Source organism: Labrus bergylta, chromosome 1 (assembly GCF_963930695.1).
Source record: "Labrus bergylta chromosome 1, fLabBer1.1, whole genome shotgun sequence".
Taxonomy (NCBI): Eukaryota; Metazoa; Chordata; class Actinopteri; order Labriformes; family Labridae; genus Labrus; species Labrus bergylta.
The window spans coordinates 29442127-29464438 of NC_089195.1; the positions used below are offsets into that span (position 1 = coordinate 29442127).

A 22312-nucleotide genomic window follows, 5' to 3' on the forward strand; every position below is an offset into this window, starting at 1 on the left:
ACAAAAACAACAACAACAACAACATCTCAGAAAGCTGAGAGTCTACGCACTAAACCTCTGTTCTGACACGTCGGTCTGACTCCTGACTCTGAGGCTCGACGTGCTGGCACCTTAATCGGCCTGTAAGAGGATTGGGACTCGCCCATGTGGGTCAGTGCAGACAGTCACAGTACGAGAGTTTTATTAGCCAAGATTATCCTGCTGAAACTGACCATGACTGCTATTTAAGGACAACACATGCACCCATTCAGGCGGCTTTTTGTGGCTACAACTCAGCTACGATTTCCCATTAAACAAGTGTGAAAAGTGTATTGATATTCATGCTAATGTGCACTGTGCAGAGATGACATCACCGCATGTTGTTTGGTGTAATACATCATATCTTCAGAGATAGAAAAATGATAAATATAATTATATTCCAATACCTGCAGGGACTTCAGTAAACAAGCAGCTGTCCCTTTTGTTCCTGTTTTAAACTTTCATGATCAAGTGTTGGCTTCAGACACTGGTTTCAATTCAAAGAGAATAAATCATTGCAGAGTTGTGACCCCCTAAACAAGGGCGCCAGAGACTGGGGACCCCCACTGTCCCTCGAGTCGGTAAAGGCGCTGTCCTCACAAACACACTGACGGCCACATCCAAAACACGGGTAACTCAAAAGAACACCACAAAAGAATACAGCAGCCGAAAAAACCACAACATTATTTTTTATAGTAATTAATTGGGGCTGGAAGCAGAATAGAAGAAATGACCATGTACTGTAAAAACTTAATAAACAGACACACAGGTGTGATCATTCCTGTGGTATCAAAACAGGAAGTTAAAAAGACACTGTCAGTGTGAGGAGAAGCTGAGCAGCAGCGCGGGAGGATTAATAACACATGTTGTGAGACCTTTACGCTCCGAGGCTTTCTCAAAGCCTCACGGAGTTAAAGGTTGTGTAACCGCTGAAGACTGACAAACGGTGACAGTTTTAATCCGGCCACAATTTGAATACCAGTAATCTCAGCAGCTCTTGTTTACCTGCATTACATCACTGATGTCATGCCACCGAGAAACTGAGCTCAACTGTCTGCCTGCACTGTAAGACTCAAAGAGTGAGCTGATGGTGCCGCTCATGCAAACGGTTACAATCACACGTTAAGAGACGCAGATCAGTGTTTTTTCATTTTGAAGAACTTCTTGTTTGCGTGAACATGTCACCTGGAGACTTTCAGCTGAAAGCTTCAGAGGTTGTTTTTGTTCCAACTAATGTCAGAGACAGAAAGTGTAACCCTAATGAATGCTGCTTTGTTTTTTTTGTTTTTTACATATGTGGTGAGTGTTTAACAATCAAATAAAAACTTAAATCAAGAAGCATTTGTTTGGACACCTAACATGTAGTCTTCAGCATCTGTTGTAACTATGACAACCACTGACGCATTCCGCTGAAAGCAGCCAGCTAACAAGGTCACTCTTTTAAACTGAAGCACCTGCAATAATATTTCACTTACTCAGGTGTCTTGTAAGGAGTGTGCAGAATATAAGTGGAAATGACAGTGTGTGTGGACATTTTGAATGTGTGTGTGTGTGTGTCAGTGAGTAAGTGTTCTGTACATGCGTCATTCAGTCCACGCTAAGGTATATTTTCTTGTTTCTATGGCGACTTACAAAGCACAGGTAAGAAAAATTCGAACTCTGTGTGTGAATCCATTCCAAAGGTTTACAAATCTTTGCCGGCTGATTTGTTAACTATTGGCAGAGATTATGAAAGCATGCCAACACTTCGCAAAACTGCGCGCACAGTTTACAATTTTTCTCCCAGGGCTGATTTGAAAACAGATTTTATTTTTTTTACCTGAGCCTCAGGGGGGCTCAGAAGTTTATGTTTCTGTATTAAACAAAGGAGGAAAAGGTTATTATGAAATCCATGCACGCCCGGTTGTCCCTTTCAAGTGTCCAACACAAATTAAACCTTGAGTGTGCAGTGATCCTCTCTTTCTGTTTCTCATCAGTGTCTAACAAAGAGGGGAAGACGGATTGAGAGCAAAATGTCTTCAGTCTTTTCTAAGTTTGTCTTAAATTATTGTCTAAACATATATCACTGAGGGTTTCAACCAAAGTCTGAGCGATTGTTTCATCTTTAATCATCATATTAGACAAATATTGTCTCATTTTTGTCAACAATAACCTGAAATAATAGCAATAATAAAAACTAAAGACTTGCTAAATTGTACAATGTTCTTGAGAATATTTGCAAGTTCTATCCTGAAAAAGATTAACTATCACCACAATCCTTTTAGAATATAAAAACACCAACAGGCCTCTGTAATACTCTACTGTCTGAGTTTCTTCCTTTGTGCGTTTGTAATAACCACTTTAGCCTTCTCTCATTTGCAGCACCAACTTTATGAGCATGTGTGTCTGTCATTTCAACATAAACTGTATCTTCTTCCAGCCAGTCGAACACTAAACACTCGTCCACAAAGAGTCGGAAATTTCCAAACACAGCGTTAGGTTTTAAATTTTTTATTTCTGTTCTTCCTGCCTTTCCATTTTCCGAGAGTTTTGTGTGCTGCTCTCGTGTCAGGAATGCAATAAACGCTGTCTTTACTGCAAAGCATGTGTGTCGGCTCTGTTATAACAGATCTTAAAGTGCTGTTTGGGTGTCTTTGAGAATGCAACGAGACAAAGAAACAGCCGTCCGCAAATAAAATCTTAAAGGAGACATTTACGCAGAAGAAGCTTTTTTAAACGGTTATATTCCAGATTCTCGTCTGAGGAGACTGAAAGTTGTAGTTTTCGTCATGATTAACATTAGTTATGAATTGGTGCTATACAAATAGAGATTAACATGCGGGAAAGAAGCGACAGGTTGGACTCAAACCCGGGCCACCCACACTAGATTCTAGAGTCTGTTGGGGCAGAAATCAATTGGGGGGGGGGCCTCCAACTTTTTTCACTTTCATTGACAAACTTTGGTTTTCACGGTCATAGCGCATGCAACACATGGCAGGGCAACAAGAGTGAGGGCTGTCAGATGGGGTCCTCTTAGGGAGGTTTTATACTGTCATTGCAAAATTTGGACATTTTGGGCCACCCACAACTGGTCTGGGGCCCCAAGCAGTTGCCTGTCTTGCCTGTTGACAAGCAGCGCCTCTGGTCTCCGCACATTGAGCACCTGCACCAACCACCAGGCTACCGGCGCCATAAGGTACAAAGCTTTTTGAAAAACACTTCATATTTTTTAATGCAGCTTTATTTGGATGTAAATAGAGATATTTAGATGATAATCTTTCTCATACTCCCTGACACTTTGTCTCTTTCCTTGTGCTTAAATAAACCAATAAAGTATCATGAAGTTCTTTGTGTAAACTTTGAAGTTGTAAAACTGTTTATTGTGAGCTGTAATCTAAAGCCGTGCCCTGTAATATTCTGTGAAACCAGAGGGACAGAACAAGTGTCTGTAAGAAGCTTTATTCTTACCTGTGCAGAGTTGCATGCTCATGTTTCAGGCGTCACGACTCAGACATCTGTTTGTGTGTTTCACACAACTTATACGGCGATGACGTTAGGTGTTGCCCTAGTTTGAAGTATTAGTGTTTCCCACTTAAGCCGCCCCATGAGAAAGAAGAACATACAAACAAGCCTTTAAGATGGCATGAAGCTCATCAACACTCAGAGCCGTGTGTTCTTTTTTTGTTTTTGTTTATTTTGTTGCTCTACAAAGTTCATCTATGACCTTGAGGGATTTTCTAGATGTAACACTTATTATTCTGCTTCCACTGACAGAGTTAAGACTTTAGATAATACTTATAATATCCAGCATTTTAAGAAATGATATGTGAAAGGTTTCTGGACTTGATTGATGTACAGGAGAAGGTTCATAGAGTTTGCACTAAAAAACTGCCCCTGCTTTCTTTTCCTTTAGAGGTCACTGTATTTTTATGCATCCAGAAGAATTTCTTCTGCTCTGCGGTCGACCAAACTGTTTGTTTGTCTTATGAGGTTCTTTGTTACTTGAAGAAAAAAACCATATCATAAATACATCTTTTTGGTTTAGTATAACATTTGCCGATGAGCTGCCATAAGTACATTAGCATTTCAGAGGCTTTTTGTTTGTCAAACGGAGACATTTCAACATTTCTCTGGTGGTTTTGGTAGTTTGAGACTTTAAAGATATCTAAAAATCATTTGTGAACATGTTTTCTCTCCTTAAAGTTGAGATTTGAACAGTTGTTACTGCACCATTATTCCCTGTATCACTATAGAATCAGGCTGTTTGATTAAAAACATTTTGTACAATAGTTTTTTTTTTTTTTAGATTTTATTTTAGGGCATTTTGTGCCTTTATTGGAGAGACATTTTTTACTTTTTCATCACTATTAATTCAATTACCGGTAAACTTTTTCTTGAGTGATGATCAGGAAATGATCTGGTACCTCTCCAGCTACCAGATCAATTTACAGATTATCTTAAAGTTCTCTGATTTAATATTTTTCTCATAAAAGATCGTTGGGATCATTACTGAGAAAATAATAGATATCTTAAAAACACTTAAAAAACTCATTTCTCAGCAAGTTGTCTAAATTCTGGTCATAAAAATCTCTTAACACTTCATATAAGCAACAATACCCGACAAGCCCAAAATAATCCTCTTATTTTCAGATATAAAACACAATAAATTAGGTCTCTCTTAGTGTTTGTAATAGGCAAATAACTTCACCAATATGGTAAGAAAATTATACTTGTTGAGAATCCTGAAATAATAGCTCATTTAAATAAAGACACTCTCAAATCTGTCACTGCATTGGCAAATATTTTTACTAATTGAAAAAAATCTGGGCAATAAAATGTTTATCTGGATTTGTCAGGTAAATGTGGCTTATAATAAGTGTGATGAGATATCATTTTAAACTAGAAATAAGACAGATACTTGCTAATATTTGAGTTTTTGCAGGAAATACATATCTGTAATTTTACACTAACAACTAAATAAATAAATCATGAATTATATTTCACTTTTCAATGGACACTTTAGGAGTTTGAATCATATTCAAAAAGGGTTAACAAGTCAAGTCAAGTCAACTTTATTTATATAGCACATTTATAACAGCCGAGGTGGACCAAAGTGCTGTACAGTAAATTAGGCAAAATACATTGCATCCAAAACATCATAAAAACACGTAAAAGCAAATATTACATTTGAATTAAAACACAAAACAATAGTAAAAGTTCCAGTAGACACCGCTGCTGGGCTAAAACACTCAACTAGAGGTAAAAGCCAAGGAAAAGAAATGGGTTTAGCATGAACAAGTGTTAATAAGATGGTACAATCACAAAGACTTTGGTTTGAACAGTTATGCCCATATAAGGCATCGTTACACTTCAATGTGTGTCCAGATATCTCACTCTTTACACCACACACTCTCCACTGAGGTGGGTGAATGGATTAGATGGAAGCCGTGTCCCTCCAGTGGTGAATGTACCAAAATGCAGCCTGGTTGATCATAGCTCTGTACCTGAAGCAGAGGCCTTCTCGTGGATAAAAAACATGAGCATGAAGTATACGACAGGAGAGCCTCAGAGCCACAGTGGATGACAAATGTTCTACTAATGAGAAACGAAAGCTGTGTGATGTTTCACTGGAGTAAAGATGAAGGAGACTGTATCATCAGTATTATCCCTGTTAACCTCAGGTGCCATACTGCACACATTCTTTCACACCTGTCCCCTTTTTGAATGGTGACACGTCGTCCAAAGTCCAAGCACCCCCCCCCCCCCCCCACTCAACCAGAACACCTGCCCGGTTCCCACAAAGCCTCCAATCACATCTCAGAGAATCTACAGCAGCCACAGCCAGCTGCCATTTGGCAATCGTTCAGTGACTGAGCAGAGGTGACGCATCTCTTTCAAAAGAGTCAAACAGCTACAAAGAGTTCTGGGCACTCGGTCTCTGATCTCTTTAGCCTGCCTCCCTGTCAGTCGGATCATTAAAAACATGCTGATCACCGTGCTTTTCTCCCTCCTGGTGTCTTCTGTCCTTGCTACAGAGAAAGGTACATCTATTAAACTTCAAAGTTTGACTTTTATGTGAATTTCATTGTGGATCTGTTTGCTGTTTCTGTTAATTAGCCATTTGTGGACTGCTACTATTGAGAACTGAGTTTGGCCCTCAGGCTTTTAATCTTGCACTTCTGAATCCAGAAGTGTGAAACTATAATTTAACATGTGTTTCAAGGATTATAAGAACTACTGCACAGACATTCACTCACAGTGCCTGGAGGATGGATCACTGACTGGTGATTTCTCCCAAGCCCCCCAGCAAGTCAAATATTCCTCTTATCTCTTAAATAGTACAGCATTTACTGGATAGATCCACAATCCACTTGGTATGTCATACGTTTTTACTGAGTTTAATTCTTTTGGTGTTTTCACACATTCATAAAACACCTGAACATTCCTGAAATGTTTGGGGTGAGCTGCATGTGTGAATGCAAACGGCTGGTTGTTTCACCCCGACTTCACATGGATTTCTTTCTGCAAGACCCAAAGTAAAATGACCACGTGAAGTTGGGTTGAGCCGACGTGTGAACACAGCAGGAACATTTCCTGTAACTGAGCAGGGATGGCGTTTAGTTCTCTCAACTTTTCAAGTCAAAAAACTGTAATGCAGACTCTGTTGCTTCTTCTGTCTGTTGAAACGTCTTTTCTATGCACGTCCTGCCTCCTGAGACCCCGTCTTGAGCGTCTGACCGACAGGGAAAGTCTCCCTCTGTGAGGTGTATATGTGAACATGCAACCTGTTTTAAACTTTACGAGAAAATTTCAGGAGTGCCCGTTTGAAAAAGGTTTATGACTTACATCAGTGCTGCTAAAAGTTGGACATCGGTCATTTTGTGTCAAAGATCTCCACAATCATTTTTAAATTTGCATGAATTTCATTTTGGAACGGTAATATTTCCCCTCATGATGACGAGTAAGTCCTTTGACTTTCAATATTTTAATTATTCCAAAACTTTGGTTTGTGTCCAAACTTCAGTAAGGTGCAGCTTGAATTTCAAAGATGATAGCATGCTAATGTTAGTATCAGCTAACAGCGCTGTCCAAGTGCAGTATGTATGAGTGAGTGTTGAATCTTAGTGTCGTTGATCGCCTGGGACTTCAGGTCCAAACTATAAGTTGAAAAGTGTTTCTAAGAAACATATTTAAATGTTTTCTTTTTCAGACAGTGCCCTTCCCAGGCTGAATGACACCAAAGCTACTGAGGCGTTCGTCGACTCTGCTGAGGTGGTGGTCATCGGATTCCTAGAGGTCAGAGAATACATTGCATAAGAGCAAAAAACGTCTTTACCACAGGCTTGAAAAAGCTTTCAGACATTGTTCAAAAAGCCTTTGGAGCTGCTTTATAGCTCGTTTATGATGCTAACACGCGTGCGGCAAACCAGACACGATCAGACTAATGAGCTTGTGGATAGATACCAAAAGTGAAGGCTCCAAAAATACTGCTTTTGTTTGTGCCCTTGTCTTGCTGATGCTGCTACCACAAACAGATTTTGACTGAAGAATGTATTTCCTGTAGCCACACCTTTGGCAGGGCCGGAGCTGTGAGGGCAGAGGGTGGCTGGCCGTCCCTTAAAAGGCGAGCCCTTTGGCCAGACTCTTTGTGAGTGGGAAGATGGTGGGTTTTGACAGGACATACATATCCAATGATTTGTGGTATTGGCTCCATTGACCCGTCTGTAAACAAGTGCAAGAGGCTGGGAGTATAGGTTCACGAGAGGAGAGAGGCAGCCGAGAGCACACGAGGATAACTCGAAGCTGGACGCTGATACTGAAGGCAAGGAGACACCAAAATATTGTCGCTGTGACTCACAGGGGAATGATCATATATTACAGGCTGCGAAATGATAAAACGCAGAGCCAGAGCTCATGCAATACAGTCTCTGAAATAGAAATGATTCACCTTCCTTTGAGTCATCCTCACCTCGCTGAATTTTTCAACAAATTTCACTTGCTTTTGTTTTTGTCCCTCTCAAGAAAAGGTTTATATGTTATATAAACATCCAGTCATCCAATCACTGCACAGGAAGACATACTCAGAAGTTTACTTACAAAGAAAAGTAACTTTGACTCATTTTTTTGGAGTATAAGTAGAAATATTAGGGTTAAATTGCTTCAATGAGTCGTTTTCCATCATGAGTGGTTTTGCATCATTTTTGTATTTTTTGTATTTGATATACAAATGATTTTTTTATGGATGCATTCACATGCAAACAGTATTATAATGTCACCCTGCTGTGCTTTGAAGACCATCTTTTACTTAGTATATGCTGTTCTTTCATTTAACAGTTTAACAAGATTGTCAGACAATCAAATTGAAGCAAAAGAAACATTTCTCTCATGTGATGTAGCACAAATGAGGTGATGCTATTCGTTCAGTCAGTCAACTCAAGCCGCACTGTTTTTATACTTCACGTGCGTCACTCTCAACAATTGCCTGACAACACCTCCTTCCAATTAGCGGTCTGTTTAAGCTTCAAGACTTCCGGTCTCTTCCTTTGCTCTTTCATTTCCAGCTCTGACCTGCACCAGTTCTGCTCTCTTGCTCAGCTCTCACCATCACCCCATCATCCACCTGTAAGCTCCGACTGGGTGGTTTAAGATCTCATCCAATCACGCCTCAAATGTCTGCATAAATTAAAACTGTAAGGAGTGATGAGGGCGGAGCCTAGACGTGAATCACAAACTATGTTCTGCTGCAATAAATATTTTAAACGATACAAATGTCAGATGTCTGACTGAGGTGAAGAACTTTAGAGAATTGACTTTAACACATCTGTTCTCAAATTAGCACACTGAGCCTCAGGTCATTTTTTAAGTCCTCTGGGTTATTCTCCAGCTTTGCCAAAGCATGATGATATAAAATTAGAAGAAGAAAGAGAAACAAAAAGTGATCAGATGATCTTGATTGTGTGCAAACATTTTCCTCTTCTCTCTGGTGTATCAGGGAGAGGAGAGTGACAGCTACAAGGAGCTTGTTGCCGCCGCAAAGCGAGTTGACTCAGTCCCCGTCGCCATCTGCTCAGTGAAAGAGGTGTGGGCCGATTACAGCGTCTCCTCAGACACCATCACCCTTTTCAGAAAGGTAATCTTCACTGTACCTACATGACTCATCTTTTCAGATGTGAGGAGGGCTGTCATTTTTTTTATAATGACGACGATAATGTCAATCTATGTTCTGTGTGTCAGGCCGATAACCACCAAGAGAACCTCGTTGTAACTGAGATCAAGAAGATAGAAGCTGACGGTCTCGTGAACTTCATCACCGTCAATGAAGTCCGATACATCACAGAATATAACCAAGTGGTAGGTCCAACTCATGTCTCACAGGCATTAACAGTAACTTCACTTTTCCCATCCAAACCCTCGTTGCTGTTCTCTTTCTCCTCAGACGGCGGTGGGTTTGTTCCACTCAGAGGTGAAGTCACATCTCCTGCTCTTCGCCAACAGAGGGACGAAAGAATACACCAATCTCAAGAAGAAACTCAGGGCTCTTGCCCCCGAGTTCACAGGGAAGGTGAGAACATCAAGGAGTTTAATTTACCAGCAGATTTGTGTGCTGATCAGGTCACATGAGTATCTGTATACCAAAGGAAATACAGCGTTGGGATCTTTGTTCACATTTACCGACAATAGACAGAGTGATTTTCCATTTCTGAGGAAACTTGATCTAATTTATAAGCATCTTAATGATATTTAAAAACTGTGTTCCAGTTTTTGTTTGTGCTCATAAATGGAGCGGTGAAGTCAAATTCCCGATCACTGGGCTACTTTGGCCTCAAGTCTCAGGACCTCCCACGAGTCGGTATCTATGACGCTGACTCTGACATGAAGTGGCTCCTACCCGAAGGAGAGATCTCTACTGAACGAGTGCAAGAGTTCTGCCAGTCCTTTCTACGAGGGGAACTGAAGGTGAGGATCCATTAAGGCTTCTTCTCTTGAAAGCAAACACCAACGATAACTACAACAATTTCTCTTATGAACTTTTTTTTATATCTGTGTCTGTGAAAGTCTGCATCATTTAACAAGAGGACAATTTGGTGTATATCAAGTTCACAGTGATGTAGAGTCTCACATTATGTTTTATTGTCTGCTGTATTTCACTCTTTACTTGTTCATGCTTTTTTAGGAGGTGAAGCAGGCAGGAGATGAACCCAAAACTGAGCTCTAGAGGAGGATGTAATTAATGTCTAATAAATCAAATAAAACATTCAATAAAACAGGAATTGTCCTCTGTGTGCCTCCATCTTTCCCTGCAACTTGTTCTTTCCGAAACAAAGGAAACTATGCGTTTACAGCGGGTTATGTTTTGTGTGTTCACCCGTGTATGAGCCAGTCTGCAGCCTGGTTAGTTGACCGCAGGTCACTGGCCACAAGTCGTAGGGTTCTGGCGGAGTTTGTTAGTCTGTCCACAAAAGTTATTGTCAGAACCACAACACACCAACCTCAGAGAGAGTGACAGAGAGCAGACTGGGAAGTCAAGAAGTAGTAATTTCACATATGATTCATCCTCAGGAGAAAAAGGGGGGAAAAAAGAATTGAAAAACATCTTCAGTGCTGGATGAACTTACATGGAAAACCCCCACATAAATGGTTTTATTGGCTCTCACACAGTCAAAGTCAAGTCAAGAGATTTGACTTAATGACATAGCAGGCTCTAAATCTGGATAGAGTATTAAATACGATAAAGCCTTTAAGGCTCCAAAAGAGAACAACAGATGGGTTGCAGACTTCAAGAATCATAAAGATTGGGCTTGTCCCAGAAATATTCTCTCAAGCAAGCGAGAAGGGAATTTCAAGGCCAAAACTGGAATCGGTATAATTAGTGGTGTCGTATAGCAGATACATCCGGAGGAAATGGGAAAGCCTGGCAGGTGGACGTTTCTCAGAGACCAAAGGAAACAGAGAGAGTACGGCTACAGTTAAGTCAGTGTTACATAAGGCACAGTCGGGGGTCACTGGGTGGTAGTGGGATTACAGTCTTTTAGTATTACCGTATTTTCCGCACTATAAGGCTCACCGAATTATAAGGCGCACCTTCAATGAATGGCCTATTTTAGAACTGTTTTCATATATAGGGCGCACCGGATTATAAGGCGCACCTTCAATGAATGGCCTATTTTAGAACTGTTTTCATATATAGGGCGCACCGGATTATAAGGCGCACCTTCAATGAATGGCCTATTTTAGAACTGTTTTCATATATAGGGCGCACCGGATTATAAGGCGCATAGAATAGAACGTGTTTACAACTGAACAAGGCTGGGAGATATTGTGAATATATAAATATAAATACGTATAAAACGTAGTTTTTTAAAACGTAGTTTTATACGTAGTTTTAAAACGTAGTTTTATACGTAGTTTTAAAACGTAGTTTTATACGTAGTGCATTCACAATAACTCAACGTTGTTCAAACGTTAATGTGCATATTCACAATATCTCCCAGCCTTGTTCAGCTGTAAACACGTAAAAGAAACACAGTCTGATACCGCTAATTCAAATGTTAGTGCATAACTCAACATTGTTCCGTTACGTATAACACGTAAAGCTCACTTTTTCAGTTCATTCCCCGTCCACGAATCCCTCGAATTCTTCTTCTTCAGTGTCCGAATTGAACAGTTGGGCGAGTACAGCATCCAACATGCCCGGCTCCCTCTCGTCATTATCCGAGTCAGTGTCGCTGAGCGCCGTGTACAACCAGTATGGATCAACCAATTAACCAATTGATCCATATATAAGGCGCTCCGGATTATAAGGCGCACTGTCGTTTTTTGAGAAAATTAAAGGCTTTTAAGTGCGCTTTATAGTGCGGAAAATACGGTACACCATCGAAACACCATTTTATTTAAATGTTTCTCCTAAAACAACTGATTTTAAGTGCATGCTCAATCCAGAAACAATGTATGGTCACTAGTCAATACTGGAAAAACTGTTTAATTATGTTACAAATGACCGTCTCCATAGTTTTAATAATACAAATAGGTAATTCTTTTAACAAATTACATAAAGGTTTCTTAGATTTCTTGTTGTCAACAAAAAAATGTATGTGTTTGGGTCGTGTTACAGCTCTGTGTTGTTCCTGTGTTGTATGATGTCCTTTCTCCTCTGTTGTCTCCAGCTCTGCCCAGGTGAGGCTACTGATTGCTCAACGAGGTACACCTGGCCTCAGTTCTATAAAGCCAGGTGCTGACATCTAAAGAAGGGGGCTGTTGGAGTGGGGGCTGCTGTGTGTTGCCGTGCGTTGTTGTGTTTAGTTACTTCAGTCTTAAGTTGATTGTTGTTATATGATGAAGTTCTTTGTTTGTCTATCTGTGATTTTATTTGTTCAAATTGTGGTCACATGGTCGCCTCAGGATGGGGTGTATCGGATCCTTTTTTTTTTTTTAAATCAGAGTTTATGATCACTAACATACAATTTATGATCATAACAATCAGAGTAAAGTAATGGCTTTTGTTTGTGCTTATGCGCCAAATGTCTCTGGGGGAAGATCAGGTATAGGGCCCCGTAGTTCTGCTGAGTAGGGAAACATGTAGGGGGACGAGTGGGTGAAACGGCCTGTCCAATTAGAACCCAAGTAGTTTTTTATTGGATTTCTGTTCTATACATGGATTTGCCATAATGAGGGTGAGAAATAAGTGACCTTAACTGTACTGCTGTATCTGCAAAGTCTTGGTGTAAAGCGGAGTAGAGCTGATCACCACCTGGTTATGAGTTGGATCGGATGGCAGAGGAGGCTCCTGAACATGCCTGGAAGAAGTGAACAGAAGGCCGTCAGTGTCTTTTTTTGTGAAAACCCGAGAACTCATTGTCATACACAAGAGGAGAAGGAAGGTTTCAGGAGTTAGAAGGAAATCTTTTAAGCGAAGTTAGCCCAGGACAGCAATACCTAAAGCAAACCTTTATACCGTCAGCCTATGTACCAACCCTGACCTATGATCATGAACTCTGGTAGTAAACAAAAGAATGAGACGGTGGATACAAGCTATGGAAATTAATTTCATCTGTAGGATGGGTAGGCTCCGCTTTAGAGTTTGAGGTAAGGACATCCAGAGGAAGCTCAGAGCAAATGTGTTGCTCCTTCACATCAAATGGAGCCATTTGAGTCGCTTTGGACATCTCATTATGTGTCCTTGGCGCCTGCCTTTGGGCGTTTTCCAGATACATACAACTAAAATGAGACCAGGGAATTGAACCAAAGCTCGCTTCAAGGATTATACATCCAATCTGGACTGGCAACTGAAACTGGATTACATTCCCAGAAAGAGGGACGTCTAGGCCACTTGCTCAGCCTGCTGCAATGTGTCCAAACAAGAATAAGTGGAAAAATGGACGGATGGATGGATGGAGGGACTGAGGGACGGAGGGACAGATGAATGGATGGATGGATAGACGGATTGATGGATGGTGGGACGGTTGGATGGATGGATGGATGGATGGATGGACAGACGGATGGATGGAAAGATGGATGGACGGACAGATGGATGGATGGACGGACGGATGGATGGATGGATGGATGATGGATGGACAGATGGACAGATGGATGGTTGGATGGATGTATGGACGGATGGAAAGATGGATGGATGGGCGGACGGATGGACGGACGGACGGATGGATGGATGGATGGATGGACAGACGGACAGATGGATAGTTGGATGGATGGATGGATGATGGATGGACAGACGGACAGATGGATGGTTGGATGGATGTATGGACGGATGGAAAGATGGATGGATGGATGGTTGGACAGTTGGATAGATGGATGGACGGATGGATGGATTGTGGGATTGTGGGATGGATGGATGGACGAATGGATGGATAGACGGATTGATGGATGGTGGGACGGTTGGATGGATGGATGGATGGATGGATGGATGGTTAAAAATTTCTGTCCCCTTTGTCTTCAGTAAAAAAATACTACATTTTGAATTGAATTCGATTTTTTTCTCATCAACTTAAAGATTAGGACTTTCTTTGTGTGATGAGATCATAAACCTCCTTTAAAAATAATAATTCCCATAGATGAGCAGGGAAATGTATAAATGTGTTTGCAAATATCACAAATCTGAAAACAGGGATATTTCCAGGAGTTTAAAAAAAATGTGGCAGTCGTTGGTTTTCTTTTTTTTAATTTTTTTTAACATATGATGATCCTATGTATAATGATGCACTGCTGTGGATAACACGGGTTTTAGAATTATTTTTCACAATGTGAAACATCTCTCTTCAATAAACTACTTGAAAATTCCTGATCCACTGGTGAGAAAACAAGCCCGTCTCTCTTAATGAGTCTCAAGGGAAGCAACTCCACCATTTCATCCATGCTCGAAAACAACTTCTAATTGCAGATACAGTATTTGTCTTCAAAGCACCAGTAAATCCTGGAGCTCTCACTGTCCCACTGGTCTACTGAGCAGTAACTTGGCCCTTACCATCCTAAGCCTCATAAATCTTGAACTCTGGTTTCTATGTAAGACAAGTCTCTAATAAGTAAGCAATAAGTATACTGTTGGTATAAAACATTGTTTTTAAACACATCAATCTTTTTTTATATTGAATGTGTTTTTCTGTGTTTTCCTTTAAAACACCAGCATGTAAACATTACAGTTTGACAAGGGAAAATGTGTCCTTCAAGATATCTGAACCTTTGCCAAGATTGCAGATCCCAGAGGTGTAGTAAGGTTGGTTAAAAGTCCTGCTTTGACAATTATTAATGAATTATCCAGGAAAATGTCCTTAAAAATAAAAGTAAATGTAATCAATGTGTGATTGTTATGAGGGGGGAGTTCATTATCATTGTTACTTTATGGAATGGCAACTAATAATAAAAATATGAACAAAGCAAGGAATTACTTAAACAGTAATCAAATTGTCACAGCTCCTCTGTGACCCTGCCGAGCAATTTTCCAGCTCACCTCTGCTCCACTCTGCATGTCAGCCACGCCCACCTCATCAACCTCAACTCTGCTCACCTGTGCAGACAGAGGCTTCTCATCTGTAATCAAGTCAATACGTCCGCCTCTTCTTCTCACCTACATGTTTCCAGATTGCTCTTTGTCCTCCAATGCACGAATCTCCAGTACTTGGTACAGAATGTGGCACAGATGAAGAGCGTGCTGCAGTCGCAGTGTCTTCATCAGACACAGAACAGACGGACACAGAAGTCTATTTCAGTTTGGACCTAGTAGTTTGAAGTTGTAGCCACAGCCTGTCTCATCGTGTGAAATCTAATTTGGCCTTTCACGGAGGTGGCACCTTTTGATTTATGAACAGGAATTTGATATATTATCCTCGTAAAGGCCACCTCTACCTGTATACCAAAACTGAAGTGGACCTAGATAATTCCCTGGGAGGGATTAGTTGGTTGGTTGGTTGATTGGTTGAATACAAGAGGCATGCTAAACAACTGTGGGCTGATTTTTTGTTTTGTTTTGTTTTGTTTACCAACTGAATAAACCCACATCACATTTTTAAGTTATTCACTGGGTTCATCTCTACCAAGTTTGGTAATTGTACCAATTCTAGCCCCTCAAAAAGCACTGAACATTTCATTGCCATGGCAACAGTGTCAAATGTAGAAATATGGGTTTTATAATGGAGCATGGTGAAGGTCTGAAGGTTGGCATGATCAAATTTGAGTTGGATTCAACCAACCTGATAAGAATCATTCAGAAGCAGTGACTCCCTGTTGACAGAAGGTGACACTGTGACTTTTGTGAATTTCTTAGATAACGTAAGGCTGAGTTTTGACAGCTTTAATTCTCATGTTGAGACATCATGGTGAACTTTGTTTGCTGAACCCCCAAAGCCATGCCCTCTGACAAAAAATATGCTTTTTCTGGTTTTATATGCTCTTTAGTGTGTTTTCCAAGTGTCCTGTGCATGTTTAGGCACATCTATGTGCAAAAATTCAAAGTCCGCGGAAACGCAGCTTCTCCTACGTCCTCCTGTTAGCTGCAGCATTAGCTGCACGTAACGCTCAGTTCTAGCCCCCCTCGAAGTTTTTTTGCCAGTGTGACGTCTTGTCAGTGTGATGTCACTGATCTAAGCCCATTGGCTCGTAGTGGCAAGCCCAGCAGCTCATGTTGCACGCCCGTTAACTTCTGTAGAAAGCCCATGATATGCCGTAGCATGCCGTAGCACGGTAGTGCTAAGGTGCTAATGTATTTGCTACCCTCGGACGGAGCCAGTGGCTGCATTCCCAATATGGTAAAAGGGGAGGGACATTTCCAAGAACCATGCTGAGTGACTGACCAATTACAGCAGAGCCGACAGGCCGACCAATCAGATCAGATTGGCACACGTGGGGACTCTGAACATGGGCACTTCAGAGCCTTAGAGAGAGAGTCAGAAGCGAGCCGGTGCATGGAGCGGCAGTACATGAAAACAGACACTTAAACCTACTATTGCCAGTAAGTGGCGCAATGATAATTATCTGCCATATTATTGGGTTCAGGTTGGGGCCCTTATGACACAAGTACATTTTTGGTCAGATTGGAGCATCTACAGCCAAGTTATAAACCCCTTCTTGTTTCATGGCAACACGCAAATTTGAGGACTTGCAACGGCCATGGCGTTTGAGATTTGTACATGAGTTTTATAACTTTTCATCATCAAGGCCTTATATCTATAGACAATTAAAACTACCATCCACTCAACACTTTAAAATATCAAAATGGTGCAAAATGCTTGGACAGAAAATTAAATTAAAAACATCCGGAATCCAAACTAACTACATAAAAACAGTAAGATAAGAAACTGTAATTTAACACCCACTTAGCTGTACACCAAATTTTAACTTGATTAAATGTATCCCCTAGGAGGAGTTCATCTAAGTACTACCCCTGGAAATAGGCAAAAATACACCTACATTTCAACTTCAAACCAAAATAGTGGACTTCCTATTGAGTTCAAAGTTTGGACTCTTCAGAATTTTTGTTCTGGACATGATATATATGTCCATCTAATTTTGTATGTGCTGGTGAAACACACTTTATTCAAAACTTTGTAGGGGTCGCTATGGGGCCATTTAGCAACACCCATTTGAACGATCCATACAGAATGTACATTTTTGCACCACTTTCGTTGCGTCCAATGTTTTTAGAGTTTTTGAGCACATTAAGGCCCTCAAAAATGTGCATTTGTAACAATTGGGCAAACTAATTTCCAAACGAAAAACAGAAGTACCTCTGCAGTGTTAGTGCTCAAGCTTTAAAATTGTAGTCTTTAAAACGTATGGGCAGTAAGAGGTAGATAAATGAAGTGCTAGTGGGAAAGAATTGAGAAATGTACCTTGACTTTGTACAAAAGCGCCGTTCTTTAATGAGCACTTATTTTACTTCCACCACAGAAAGAAACACATCAAGAGTTAAAACTATAATTTTTTTGCTCTGCATTTGCATCACTTTTTTTATTACACAATCTTTTCCTCAGCTTCATTGCTCACTACCACCAGCAAAGAATGAGTTCTGGGCATCCTCATGCAGAGTGAGGTCATATTTTTAAAAAGAAAATTCTGAATGCATGCAACTTGTAATTTAAAGGTTGTATGGCATGCACGTTTTTGATGTAAGAGAAGCAAAGCTGACATGAACAATAAAGATCTTTGAGCATTATATCTAAAACTTCCTCAGTTCTACATCATGTTCACTAAGCTTTAAGGTCTGAGGTTCTGCCCTTTCATTACTAAACTGAAATGAGCAGAATCAGAAATACTTATTAATCCCAGGGGGAAATTCGGTACCATACAATTTGAATAACTTAAAAGCGTCCTGTAAAAGTTTGAAATGAACTCACATGAAAACAGAGGAAAGAGAAGCAACAATGTAGACAACAGACTTATATAATCAAATGAACTTACAAATGAAATTGAAATAAGGCACTCGGTTGGTTTAAAAAAAACATTATCATCCTATTGGAACAGCTCAAGCCCTCAACGTTGTTGGGACAGCTTGTTGAGAATTTCCTTTGGGATTAATAAAGTTCTATTTTATTTTAAAAAGACTAAAAGCTGTCTCACCAAATGTTGTACATCATACTGAATGTGTGCACCTGCAGAGCAAAGTTTGAATCCTGTCAGACAGACAGGAAGTGAGTACACCCACAACAACAGAAATTAGTCACTGTCTGGAATTAACCATTTGGAAGCCAAAACGCAACAAACAACAAACTCGTCCAAATTAGAAGTGATGTAGACACTGTTTTTTTTCTTTTCAGAGCTGTTCAGGGACCTTGTGGCAGTTATTTTCTCCAACTGTATCTCCAATGGGTCCACACAGACATCGAAATTACACAGTGAACGGTCCAAAACAAATCCCTAAAACCAGGAATAAAGCAACACTCTGAAACACCAAGGACACCAAGGTCACTCTGCAGCAGCACTACATTTCTCACAACATGACAGATGAAGACATTCTGGGGCCCTGTGAGATATATTTATGTGAAGTTATAAGCGTGCAAAAATGTGTAGTACGCAACTTAAGATGTAGATTGGTTTAGGGTCATGTTGCAAGCTGAAATTCTTTTTTTTTTTTTTTTTTTTAAAGACCACAGCTGAAACCACTTTTAAACTCTATCACACGAACAGAAAGCTGCATCCAAACCCACATGCATATAGCTGTGCATCCAACACATGGGGGTTACCTATATTTAGCAGTATATACACTAAAATACATCAAGCAAGGCTATGCATTGGCCTGTTGGTTGTTGTTGGTAAGCCTTGGCCGTGCCTGGATCTGGCCCCGCCGCTGGGCCAAGCTGCGTCTGTAAATAGTGACCGGCTGCGGCTCTGCTGGGACTCTAATTAAACTCTGTCGCATAACCAGAATCCAGCTGTTTCGTGTCACTAGATTAGAGCTTTTGGTCGACTGAGGCTGTAGTTTGAGGTTTGTGGAGGAGGGCGATCATATCTTGGGCAAAGAGTACGGTAGCACAACAGCAACGGCAGGACTGGCATCCTGCAGCGCTAGAAAGGCAACCCTGCAGCGGGTCTCCCTCATTAAAATCCAATCACTTCATAAGGGTATTTTATATAGAGATCAGTGACACACTTCTTTTGATTTTTAGCAGTATTTATACTCCAGTGATGAGGGGTGAGGATTGAATAGAGCTCCAAGGGGATGAATTTGTAACCAAGACGAGTATAAAAATGATTTGGTTTGACCTCAGGAATTGATTGATAGGGAGATTGTTGCAGAAAAGACAGGAAAACACATTTTTTCCCTAAAAAAAATGCATAGAAACTAAATAAAGATATGAATTAGGCAGTTAAATTTGTCATTTAATCAACAGGTTCAACGTTAAAGAAAATACAAATCTGAGTGTGCATGTTGAAGTGAAAGTATTTTGATTGGACTGGCTTTAATTAATGTCACTACAAGGTTAACATATGTGCATACATACACATAGGATTACATATCTGCACTGTAAGTACAGTTGAATACCAGGAATGTTTGTGGTCGTGTAAGTTTGTAAGCGGGTGATATAATTTTTTCAGACTCTGTGCCAGGGGTGCGTGGGTGTTTATGTCTGCCCTCATGACATGTGGAAGTGGAAAAGTTGACTTTTGAGTCTCCAGCCAATCAGAGAGTTATCTCATTGTTTTTGGTCTGTACTGACAGAGGAGGACTTCAGTATATATTGAACTCCACTTCAGGGAAAGAAACAGAGTGATCCATTGAAAGGAAAGCGAGCATCAACAAAGCAACTTCTCTGCAGACGGAGACTAAACTCAACAGGCATCATGAAGACTCTGACTCTCCTCTTCATCTCTGCTCTGCTGTCAGTGTGCTGGTCCATGGGAGGTAGGAACAAACCCATCATGTTGCTATGAATCCTCTGTGTTTTCTAGATCAGTATAAGCAGGCTTATATGTAAGTGATATTTCTGTGATTCTCAGCTGTTGAACCGGAGGTGATCGTGGACCCCGAGGCCGACACAGCTTCTGACGCTGCAACTGCCGACCCAGGAACCGCCGCCCCCGATACATCCTCAGAGTCCTCTTCCTCCTCCGAGTCGGATTCGTCCTCAGACTCTTCAGCATCCTCTTCGTCATCTTCCTCGTCCTCTGAGTCCTCCGAGTCCTCCGAGTCATCTGAATCTTCCGAGTCTGACTCCTCTGCCTCTGACTCTGCATCTGATTCCTCCTCTTCTTCTTCTTCATCCTCATCATCTTCATCAGAGTCAGCCAGTGCTGAGGGTAAGCAACCTCCAGTTTTGTTACCAGATAGATTCTTTGCATGTTTTTTTTCTTTTCTTTTTTTCTTCAGGATGACTTAAAAAACTTTTGTGAAACAGTACAACAAAACGGTGATGCTGACACGGCGGCCCAAACGGACGCTCCGATTGTGATGAAGAGAGACCTGGCGGCTGTTCTCCTGAGGAGCAGAAGAGCCCCAGGAGGAGAGCTCACCCCTCTGCAGCTGGAGAGGTGTGTTGATTTACTCTTTTGGATAAAAGCAACTCACCATGCAACAATATACAGTTCTGACTTGTTTTTTCTCTGCTTTCTAGCCTGAGAGAGGTGTGCGAGGTTAACGTGGACTGTGATGAGATGGCCGACTCTCAAGGCATCGTCGCAGCATACATCGCCTACTACGGACCCATCCCCTTCTAAACTCCAAATCCTGACCCTCCTTTTTTTCTTACCTGCATAAGAACTGTTTTTAAGCTGTCATTTTTTTATAAAACAACAACCACCCCACTCTCAATCCAGACAAGGAGCAGACAATCACGGGGAAAAAAAAGAAAAGAAAAAGCAAACAACAAAAATGGGTTAGGCCCATTGTTTGATGCCAATGGAGATCATTTTAGGCTCAAATCTCTACAGTTGTGGCCAGTTTTGATGGAGCTGTATGAGAAAAAGCACCTCCTGCAGGCTTACTGAATGAGGCACATGGAAACACAAACCTGTGAAGCATGCAATAGCCGCCCCAAATTAATAAGAAATTAATTATTCTCCACATTTATAATTTAGTTTTATAAATGGTGCTATGAATGCAAATGTATTGTATGTTGATGTTTTGTGTTTTAATATTGTGCTTTACTGTTTCTATAGCTTTAAAAAGTACTTAATCTTACCAGTGGATTTAGCGCTGTAGATTAGTAGTAGTGTATTGATAGTGATTGTAGTTGTAGTGTACAGTGTGAGAAATGCACATCAGTTATCTGAAATGACTGTAACCACAAATTGCCTCTGGGTTTTAAAATAATAAATTATTCTCCACATGTTATCGTCCTCGGTGTCTTATTATGTCATCCTGTTTGTGCGTTCCTGTGTGTGTGTGTGTGTGTGTGTATCTGGCCTATGAGTGCGTAGCATGTTCAATAACATATTCTATGACTGAATGTAAAAGGTTAGGGTTAATACAACTTCTTTAACTCAACTTTTGGCCTTTATTGGAAACGAACATTAGCTTCTATTAATGTCTAACTTAAAGGAAGTCATAATTCATATCTTCCAAGTCCCTCGTGTTAATGAAGGACTACTTACTCAGGTGTATGACTGACAAAAACGTTTTCAACCTGTGTCCAAATGTATGGCTGCTATTCAGGAAGCAAGCAAGCTACAATATTTATCATAATTGTGTATCCAAGACAACAAACATTTGCTCCTGAGGTGAACAACAGAATGGAGACACTTTCATTGAAAACGACACTTTTACATACAAATAATTCATTGAAAACAAACAAATGATGAATAAAGTATCTTAAATACTTTCTATTCTGAGAATATGTTTGATATTTTCCTAATGATTCAAATGAACGTCACGGTACAAAACAACGCCATTATCGAACTTAATATCTCATTCAGTACTCTGCTGACTTTTAGCTACTGCAGTTCTCGTTGTTGCCACTAGATGGCGGTGTTGGGCCTTCATATGAAAACACATGTGAACAGATTTTCTAATGTTTTAACTCCTTAAGTAATTGTTTAATCTCGGCTTTTATTTGACTAAATGAAACCCCTTGGTGTTCTAACTGTTTATTCAACCAATTGTTTTCCCTGTTTGAAACTTAAAAAAAATAATACTGACAGAGTTCAAGGTTTTTAAAATACAAGTAAAACAGTGGCTGGAACTGAAGCACGTGTGTGAGCATTGACTGTTTCATTTTATAATCCTCATTTTACTGTATGGTCTTATTTAGTCTCTTATCTGTATTGACACACACCGCACACACTCACCGAACAGCCGACATACTGATTCACTGACTAACACACCTCACTTTCTTTGTAAGTTGTTATTTTTGTTATCCTGTTTAATAAACTTTTA

The 22312-nt window shown here is 40.4% G+C and overlaps 2 protein-coding genes across 2 annotated transcripts; both read left to right on the top strand.

Annotated features, from left to right (window-relative positions):
* Positions 1-5872: 5872 nt before the first annotated feature.
* Positions 5873-10268, top strand: LOC110002785 (endoplasmic reticulum resident protein 27). The gene is made up of 7 exons (XM_020658443.3): positions 5873-6038; positions 7208-7293; positions 8990-9127; positions 9232-9348; positions 9434-9559; positions 9757-9954; positions 10172-10268. The coding sequence occupies exons 1-7, from the start codon at positions 5981-5983 to the stop codon at positions 10211-10213; spliced, it is 765 nt and encodes a 254-aa protein (XP_020514099.2). The 5' UTR covers positions 5873-5980; the 3' UTR covers positions 10214-10268.
* A 9415-nt stretch (positions 10269-19683) lies between these two features.
* bglapl (bone gamma-carboxyglutamate (gla) protein, like) lies at positions 19684-21266 on the top strand. Its single transcript, XM_020658445.3, has 4 exons — positions 19684-19843; positions 19939-20238; positions 20337-20469; positions 20553-21266. The coding sequence occupies exons 1-4, from the start codon at positions 19783-19785 to the stop codon at positions 20653-20655; spliced, it is 597 nt and encodes a 198-aa protein (XP_020514101.2). The 5' UTR covers positions 19684-19782; the 3' UTR covers positions 20656-21266.
* The last annotated feature ends 1046 nt before the right edge of the window (positions 21267-22312 follow it).

Bases quoted from the DNA above. Each gene is read 5' to 3' on its own strand.
- LOC110002785 (XM_020658443.3), top strand. From the start codon at position 5,981: ATGCTGATCACCGTGCTTTTCTCCCTCCTGGTGTCTTCTGTCCTTGCT. The intron at 7,294-8,989 runs GTCAGAGAATAC...CTGGTGTATCAG, and splicing joins TGGTCATCGGATTCCTAGAG to GGAGAGGAGAGTGACAGCTA. The intron at 9,349-9,433 runs GTAGGTCCAACT...CTTTCTCCTCAG, and splicing joins TCACAGAATATAACCAAGTG to ACGGCGGTGGGTTTGTTCCA.
- bglapl (XM_020658445.3), top strand. From the start codon at position 19,783: ATGAAGACTCTGACTCTCCTCTTCATCTCTGCTCTGCTGTCAGTGTGC. The intron at 20,239-20,336 runs GTAAGCAACCTC...TTTGTGAAACAG, and splicing joins AGAGTCAGCCAGTGCTGAGG to TACAACAAAACGGTGATGCT. The intron at 20,470-20,552 runs GTGTGTTGATTT...TCTGCTTTCTAG, and splicing joins ACCCCTCTGCAGCTGGAGAG to CCTGAGAGAGGTGTGCGAGG.